A 9,599-nucleotide genomic window follows, 5' to 3' on the forward strand; every position below is an offset into this window, starting at 1 on the left:
GTAACATAACTTTGACTTGAAAAATATGGGTTATGGGTTCTACGGGGCCCAAAGCCAAGAGTGACTATGCTGGCGAGGCTCATCAGCAATTTACGAGAGCAGTTCTTCAGGTTACAGACAGTTAATCTGTGAACCCATCGAGAGGATAGCCCGGTCAGTAAAGTAACTTACTACCAACTGTAAAATATATCATCCCGGTTCGATCTCTGGCAGTGGCAGATTTTTCTTCTCTTCGCTGCTGTGTCAGTCAGATTCGAAGCTCATACAGTCTGCTGTTCACACTGTGACACTTTTCTCCATTCAGAAGAGTTCATGCATATATAGGTTTTGTATCGGTAGAACTATCGGGAGAATATTTGGGTCTCATGCCTGATCAGGGTCAAGAGGAACAGCAGGCAGTGATGTGTTATCAAAACGGACCTTTCTGGGACCATAGCATGCGATCATATATAAATTCTGACTCATCATATTCTGACCCTGAAGATGGAGGCAGCATGTACCTCCGAAACGTCAGCAACGCTGCCCACAATTAGACGATGCAAAGACCGAAGGGTAGAATTAGTATCACGAGGGATTTATATGATCCCGGCCCTCTTGGTTTTAACCGAACTTTCACCCCCCCAGCAATTTTAAGTACCTGTTACCCTCTACAGTTTTGCATGTATTTATATTGTTTATAATTAGGTGATTTGAAATTAATAACATATGAAACCGTGAATAAGGAATTCATATTGTTAAAATGCTGCGAGGCTGTGTTTATTTGGCAATCAGTAATGTTGAAAGATCGTCCCCCGAATATTAGAGTGTTCTATGTAAGATTTGAGGCTTTCACGGCGGTGACTATGAAGAAAGCAGTCTTTTGGGATATACACGGCGCCAAATCCCAGAAGACTGCTTTCTTCATTAAAGTGTTCTGTCTCCAATTTGGGGTGAAAATGTGATAATACACTTCTGTAATTCTCGTATTGTGTTACGCTATCACCACGCACCCTCATAAGTTTGGCTTACTTGCAGATTTGAAAGTGTGTTTTATTCTGTGTCACATTTAAATTGCAGTTGATTTTCTGACTTGGAATTTAATTTCGCGGTTATTGGTGATGCTGGATATAGTACACTCCTACATTCAAATGACGAAATAGCGAAGCCCGATCGCTCGAATTTTTGCTTGTAACATCAGGATTAACAATTCTGACGAGATATTGTGGAGCGGGTGATTAAATTCGTGCAAAAGGAATTACATCAGCTTAATATGACATTAAATTTTGATTTTCTTTCATGTTTCGCGCCTCCTAGTTCGGGAACCAGTGGGGTAAGGAGTCGTGAGGCTGTCACTGGACAGGGAAATACATAGGAACCGTGGATACACAGGAAGTGTGTCACAATAAGTTCACTGAACCTTGTAACAGAATAATAACATTTTATTTCCGTGTTTGATCAAGACTTAATCCGTTACAGCGTCGGGGTTTCGCTACAGAGCGGTGAGCAGTCCTGGCGGGGTGTAGGGGGATGTTATACGAGGGCTGGAATTGCAGCTACCCTGGCGGCCAAAGCTGACGGGGGGTGAACCTGTTCAAACAAACAAAATATCGAAATAATGAAATTTCCTGCGTTTGCAATTGTGTTCCGTGTTCGCAAGTCTTCCTGTTATATAACATAGCTCTGCTATTCTCAGACATAAAGCAATACAGTATTATCTTCAACGATTTGATGTCGTGTAGTCTGGTAGAAGTTCAACATTTCGGAGGAAAATAATGCCTTAAATTTCAGGGTTTAAGAGTAAGCCAAGCAAATATGCAATAAGCGAACTTACTCTTCAACCCTGAAGATAGAGGCAGTATGTTTCTCCGAAACGTCCGTTGACTGTCACTGGACTACGGGGCGTTATATCGAAGAAGATAGAACTCTTCGTACGCACCGCTATGAGAACGTGAAGTCCGCCATCATCCAGTATAGTTAAGGTGAACGGGGCAGGTAATTTGGGTGGGGAAGGCAAGACCTCGTACACATTTATCACCGAAATCTTTTTGTAAGGCGACCACTTGAATGACCAAGAAATAGATAAGAGTATACCATTGCAAGATATGTGTCGTTTCCCCACAGCATCCGGTCTGGCTCTGGGGCCTATCCAATTGAAACAGCGGGCTCTTTCCCAAAAGGGTAAGGCGACTAGGGTGTGAAGTTAACTACGCACATCCGTCTTTCGCCCGTTAAGAATGCATGGAGCTATACCTCCACTCCCCATATCTCTACACTGTATGGTGGTTAGTTAATGGAACATAGGAACAAATTTACCTTTGAGAGAGTTGTGAGGATGGGAGGTGGATGGATCTGGCTTAGGATCGTATCCAATGGCTTGCTTTTGTTTTAGCGGTGTTGAAACTTCGGGTTCTGCCACCACAGAATTTGGTCGGATGGTTCACAGCACATCATCTGCCTTGAGTTTAGAGAGAAATCGCCTCCTATCAAACCCAGAATTCTATTAGTTGCTCCACAACATTATATACTTACCGCGTACGCAGGCGCAATTCCTGCAGGAGCAGCTGCATAAGCTGCAGGGGCCACGACGGGAGCAGCAATGGGACCAACAGGGGCTGCAGCATAAGCTGCTGGAGCTACTACAGGACTAGCTGCATAAGGAGAAACTACAGGACCAGCTGCATAAGGAGCCACTACAGGACCAGCTGCATAAGCTGCAGGAGCAAGTAGGGGCGCAGCCAGGCCTCTTGTCTGTACATTTAGAGCTGCTGCAAAGGGAGGGATGTTGTAGGGAACTGCGCGCGCATATGCTGCCACGGCTGCTGGAGCAGCTGCGTAAGCTACTGGGGCCGCTACTCCTGGCGCGCCCACAGCGCTGTGAGCGGTCACTGCAAGAACTATGGCAAGGACGGAGATCTGTAACAGAAATATTTGCTGCTAATTTTAGGATTTCACGGCTGTTCGTTGCTGATAACGATCCTGCTAATGTGTCTTTACACAGTGTGAATGTGGGCAGTGTTTCCGACGTTTCGGTGGTTCAGTATTTCTCATCCTCAACGTCGGAGTAGGGTAGATTAGTGTTGTATATGTAGATTTTGATCCGAGGTTGGGGCTGGTGTCGAGTCCTCGAGCAATAGGAATATCCAGTGGTTTTGGTACACTATTTTTAGTCCTGAAAGTGGCCGGTTTTAATAAAATTTTCATGTCTATTGCCCATATTGACCCGGAGTGGGCACCATCTTTCCCCACCTTTCCGCACGTGGGACTTTTGACTAACACGAATACTCATCCATAATTTCAAACCTGAATATGCAGGCAAAATGTATCTCCGAAACGTCAGCCCACATCCACATGGCGCAAAGGCCGAAAAGCAGAGACATCTGTTGTTCTATGTAACAACAACTGAAATTTTTGTAATGGATTGGAAACCTGAATGTTTGCGAATTATTATGTTCGTTGTCTTAATTTTGAGGAAACTGCAATTCAGATGGACTCTTAGGCCCAGCAAACACAGGGATCACGACGTTGAGGGTAATGTGTGTTTTAACAATTACAAAAATGAACTTTAACACTTCTCCTCATGAAACCACTCGAGAAGCGGTTAAATGGTAATAGACAAAATTCCAATTTTAGATAAGGCAAGACAATAATTGACTCTTTTCGTTAAGGCATACACATATTTATAACATCTGAAGTATAATGACCGTCTCTGTGGTCTAGTGGTCAGAGTACCTAGCTACAGATGCAGAGGTCCCGGGTTCGACTGCCGGCGCTACCAGATTTTCTGATAAGTGGTGGGTCTGGAACGGGGTCCAGTCAACCTCGTGCGGATAACTGAGGAGCTATTTCAAGGAAATAGCGGCTCCGGTCTAGAAAACCGAGATTAACGGACTTGGGGATCCGTTGCGCTGACCACACGACACCCTCTATCCGCTAAAATTGGCACTAACTTCGCCGACAAACGGCGGTCACTCGGTCGGTATAGTTCGCTTGCGAACTAAAAGCCACGGCGTTTGTTTTGTTCTGAAGCACAACTCACTAAATGTTTATCGGAGCGAAAAATTGTTCAAACAGATGTTGCAGAGAAGAATGAAATATTTGTTATTCGATACAAATTTTAAAAATAAAAAAAATTAAAAACACTGTCCTGCTTATTGGTCTAGAGATAGGGACCAGCTCTATCGATTGGGCCAAACTGAGTTGGCTCCTCCTGAAGACGGAGACAGAATCCAGTTTCCGAAATGCTGTGTTTTGAAAAAAAATAAACATGACGGTGTTTTTAGACAAAGACAAGACGATTGATAATGTCCAGAAACACAATATCTGTACTAATGTACCATCGTAGGCCGCGCCATAGCTCAAGCGGGAAGGTTTTCTCCGAGTACTTCGGTTACCCCTGCCAATCTTCATTCCACCAATTGCTCCACAATCACCCTCACCTATCATCTGGGCCTGGTACAGTAGGCCAGAAGTGGCCGCAGTACAAGGGACTTAGTCCCACCCCACTAGCAATAAAAAATGTGCCATCGTCACAAACTTTAACCAATGATACGTTTGTTCCTTGCAACTCACCATGCTGGATGAGTACATGGCTCTTGTGATGTGCTGCGCTTCGGCTTGTGTGTGTGGCATGTGGAACAAAGGGAGAGCGTTATATACAGGTATGGCGGGTGGGCTCTGCCCAACCAGAATTTCAAGGAGGGAGAGAAATTTCTGTGAGCCGTATCTAGGTGCCAACAGTACATTGTTGCATCACTTGTCGTCAAGTTGCAAGTAATAGCGATTCAAGTCCAGATACACAGTTTGTTATCGTTATCTGGATGTTTACACCGTATAATCGTATTGCTGGATACCGACGTTTCGGAAGATAATCTGAGCACGCAGTTTGAAAACCCAAAACTAATTCATGTACTTCAACATATATAAGCATAGTAACCAATATGCTATAAGACTTTGTTTCTCAAACTGTGGGCCTCGATCCTCTAGGCGAAGGGGTCGTTAAGATCTCAAGAAATATATAAAAGACTAGTTATATCCATGCACAATTTTGGAAAGTCGGCGATAATTAACGTAAATTGTTTCAGAAAATATAACTGCAGCCGGCAAAACGTATCGCGTATTATTTTCGTGATTTATAGCTTACTTTAGGTGTAGAGAGGTTGTAAAGCTCTTGTAACTTGTCTAGCCGTTGCTATGCAACGACCGCGAGATGAACAATTATATAAGACCCGTTTCTGGGCAACGGCTCTGTAAACACGTTCCCGCTCCAATGGTTACGCATGCAGCGGGGGAAACGGTGTTATCTACGCGGTCCGCTCCGAGGAATTATAAAATGGAAGAAAATTAGGACAACCAGGTGCAGTTGAGCTCTGCACGAGCGGCTGTGACAAGACTGAGCGCGGGAAGCTGAAGAATCGCCACTGTTTGAATCCGTTACTAGGGAACGGCTGATGAAGATACGGCAGGCTGGATATGGCTTACCATATGCTGCGGAGATCAGCAATGGCACTGTAATTACTTGTAGTTCCGAGATGTGTCAATTCAGTATCCAATCCGTAGCCCCTCTGTACTCATTCCCAAAATCGTGGCACTATTTAGGTTCCAGCTGTCACGGTACAGTTTGATGGGGCCCTGGAACAGTTTGCAGAACTGCAATTATGAGGAGGAGGGGAGGGTGGTTTAACTTTGTGTATTATTTAAGCGTGTCGCGGTATGACAAATTTCGGTATTTTTCTCTTCCGTCTTTAAGGTGTGCGAGATAGTTTCAGCATTTCCTTCGTTTCTTGTGTCACTTAGCTGCCGAATGCGTGTTGGCAGTGCGCACAGCTGACAGAGAAATCAATCGCAACACGTGATAGTGATTCAGATTGTGTTAATTGGCACGAGCGGAGCATAGGGAACCTCTGTTTCAGTGAAGTCTGCAGTTTCCTTATGCAGTGCACAGTGATGTGACGACTGACACTGTCGAGATATGAACTTCCTCGTTGCATTTCCCGACTTGATTAGCTCTTTAAAGCCTGGCGGGTATTGCATTTACCACCAAATCTGAGATTACACAAAACTCTGCATTCTGCCCACACAGTGTATCTGTGTGTTCCGTATGGTTCTCACAGTAAACAGCGACTGTTTCCCTAAACAGCATTAACCGGTTGGGCTTTGTTATAGAGACGTGATGTGTTTCCTGTGAGGTACGAACTGAATTTCTGTATATTCTGCCCACACAGTGTATGTGTGTGTTCCGTATGGTTCACACAGTAAACAGCGACTGTTTCCCTAAACAGCATTAATCGGTTGGGCTCTGTAGCGGAGACGGAGTGTTTCCTGTGAGGTACGGACTGAATTGCTATATATTCTGCCCACACAGTGTATCTGTGTGTTCCGTATGGTTCTCACAGTAAACAGCGACTGTTTCCCTAAACAGCATTAACCGGTTGGGCTCTGTAGCGGAGACGGAGTGTTTCCTGTGAGGTACGGACTGAATTGCTATATATTCTGCCCACACAGTGTATGTGTTGCACTGCATGCCTCACATGCAGCCCTCCCATTGTTAACATCAAAATTTCGCCTTAATATAGCCCTCCCAACGTTAGCAAAAACAAACAAACAAAAATCCGATCATATGCTCTATCTTTACCAGAAGGACAAGCGGGCACTGCCTGGGAACCTTCAAAATCGGAGATATAGTTCCCCCCCCCCCAATGTATGTTTGTTCCGTATGGTTCTCACAATAAACAGCGACTGTTTCCCTAAACAGCATTAACCGGTTGGGCTCTGTAGCGGAGACGGAGTGTGTTATGTATGGATTACTTACAAGATACTCGTGCTTCAAGGGGCACAAATAACTAACATTATTTGCATTTGAAGTATCTGGAGAGAGTGATTAATGTCACAAGGGCGTTAGTCGGGATAACCTGGGATCTCTGGAATACGGAACAGGAATGATAATACTCGACCAGCTCCTTAATTAGTTAGGAAATTGAGCTAAACCAGTTTGACAGCTGAACGGTGATATTGTTCCAGGGCACACGAGTCTTGTGATTTGTTGTGACAACGGCGTGACGATATTCGTTTCTGCTGCTCCCATTGTCTCTGTGATTTCTGGACGAAAGTGAGAGTTGGTGGCGCCATGTTTATTGCGTGCTTTGACTAAACAACGACTAACTGACAGGAAGTGAAAGCTTTGTAACGTTACGGATTTGTCAAAGAAGATCTGCTTCTTGTCTTCAAGTAATGTAGGTCAGTGGATCAAACTCTGATCGTCCGTCCTCAAGTCTTTTACTTAGCATTGACGGGCTGTTTGCAGAAGGCACACAAAGCGAACGCATTTATAAGACCCGGGGGGCACGCGGTAGCGTAGTTGGTTGCAGCACTATGCTCCAAGTCGGAAGGTCGCGGGTTTCATTCCTCGATAAGGTCACTCGATTTTTCAATTAACCTAGTCCTTCCAGCCTCACTGAGTCCCTGGGGCCGACTCAGCCGCTAACAGAAATGAGTACCAGGAATCTTTCTGGGGTTAAAGGGCGCCCGGCGCGTAAGGCTGACAACCTCACCGCCATCTGTGACCTGAATGTCTAGAAAACATGGGAGCCTCGACGTCTCACAACCCTATGGGCCTCCAAGGCCTGTTACAGGAATAGCTTTACCTTTTTATTTAATGAACCAGTAAGAAATCATCCCTTTTCACTTGATTATTTCCCTATTTGTTTTCTTATTTTTTCAATTCTATCTTCTCCCCTGTTTTTTATTACAAGCTGATGCCATGCGAAGATAAGAATTGTAGCTCCAGAAGTATGAACCCTTCAGATGGGCCCCCAAAACACAAAATGGTTATTTTCTCGGAAGAAAAGAACTCTTGGCTGTTTGGATTAAATTCACGTAATTTATGGGCACCATCTGCCTAAATCAAAACTGCATAGGTTCCGGGAAAATAAAGGTAGGCGTACTAAGGGTTGAAACGCGAAATGTTCATTTTGTCAAAACCTGCTCTACTGGTGGGACGGATTTCATTCTTGTTCGGTAGTCAGCAACCAGCATTGGTCTACCGAGCACGAATGAATGTCGTTTCTAAAGTAACTTAAGCAGTGTATATGAGAATGTTTCTGCATTGATTTTTAGCCTACTTTCCCAAAGTAGGCTTATGCTATCACCATGCTGCCTGTGTATCTGTGAATCCCTCTCTCATTAACTTTTGAGTGCCTGAACCAATCTTTATGAAATTTGGTTGGTATATCATGGCAACTGAGTCCGTCTCAACGGTGTATTTCATAAATCCCTCCCATCAGTCTGTGTGTCTGTATGTGTATCCCCATATATCGTTTCTAGGCAACGGCTCTGTAAACACATTCCTGTGACAACGAATACACGCAATAATAAGATAATTTTTGGAGACCTCGCTTTCTGTGTGGTCCATGTCCTATCAAAGGAGAATCTGGGTCTACTTATTCCCCTATCGTCGCTAGGTAACGGCTCTGTAGACACGTTCCCGCGGCAACGAAAAATTAAGAAGGCGTCGTTTTATATACGACCCATCTCGTGTATTAGGAAATTAGATTACTAGTTCTTCCCAGAACTTCTTGTTTTCTTCTCCATCTCATCTTCTTTGTCCCCTTATTTCCTATTCTTTCACATCCTGCTCTCTTTTCAGTGTTCGTACCCACACAGTTGTGTTTTTATGTTCTCAAAACAACGGAGAAAATTGTGTTTGTGTCGATACGAATACAGGATGTTTCGTAACTCTTATGTCCCGAGGTCATTCCCAGTCAGCCACGAACGTGTATCCGATTCTCGAAAGTAAAGGAGCTGTGGAGGGATGTTCTCTACAAAGCTAAGCTGTGTCCATAAACAAGTTCTTGCCTTGTACAGTTTACAGTGAACGCTCGAAGTGATCGCATTTAGCTGCGATAACATGTTCTTGTTCTTGTTGAGTGCGTAGAAGTGTCGCGACTTGTTGGGTCATGTACGTCGACTGGGCGGTCCATTTCTTGTGTCCCTGGCCCCAAACATCGAAATTTGTTAAACTGAAGTCCGGTGATCTCTGTGGCCAGCTCTGTAGTATAACCACTGATCAGGGAACTCGTGATTAAGGTACAGAGTTCCTTGTCTATTCAAATGCAGAGATGCAACGTCATGCTGTAGATAACACTAAACGTATACTCAAGAGAAACCTATTCTAAATGTTGGGACTGTTGCTTTTACCAGACCCTGGTTTCAATCTCACCTGTAGGACGTTCTTGTGTATTCGAAAAGTGATTATAATTGTGGGATACGTGCTGGAATTTGGGTTCGATCTCCGGCATGAGCTACTGATTTTTCTTACCTTCACCGTGTCTAAGGTCCACCCACCTCCCTAGATAATGGGTACCGGGTAGCTACCTTAATGTTAAATAAAAATATCATTTTAATGCAGTCCTTCAAACTTAGATGTCAAGTTTCTGTTGTCTGCTTAAAACAAACTCAAAATTCTAACAGTTTAATTTCTTTACTTCACTACGCTTTACCCTATCGAAAACATATCTGTCATAAGGATGTGTTGGCACTGCCTAGAAAACTTTTTAAATGTTGAAAAATATTCTGTTCCTGTTTCCTTAAACGCTGTATCTCTTTCTCCGCAACCCCCCCCCCCC

The 9,599-nt window shown here is 44.1% G+C and overlaps 1 protein-coding gene across 1 annotated transcript in view; it reads right to left on the reverse strand.

Moving 5' to 3' along the window:
* Positions 1–1,509: 1,509 nt before the first annotated feature.
* LOC111863528 (cuticle protein 16.5) overlaps positions 1,510–9,599 on the reverse strand; it is a 9,662-nt gene continuing 1,572 nt past the window's right edge. Inside the window, exons 3-5 of the mRNA XM_033751199.1 lie at positions 4,549–4,702; positions 2,509–2,892; positions 1,510–1,566 (exon numbers count right to left, since the gene is read on the reverse strand). Of these exons, the coding sequence (XP_033607090.1) occupies positions 1,510–1,566; positions 2,509–2,892; positions 4,549–4,702 (595 nt within the window). The remainder of the gene's footprint in view (positions 1,567–2,508; positions 2,893–4,548; positions 4,703–9,599) is intronic.

Source organism: Cryptotermes secundus, unplaced genomic scaffold (genome assembly GCF_002891405.2).
Source record: "Cryptotermes secundus unplaced genomic scaffold, Csec_1.0 scaffold1379, whole genome shotgun sequence".
Taxonomy (NCBI): domain Eukaryota; kingdom Metazoa; phylum Arthropoda; class Insecta; order Blattodea; family Kalotermitidae; genus Cryptotermes; species Cryptotermes secundus.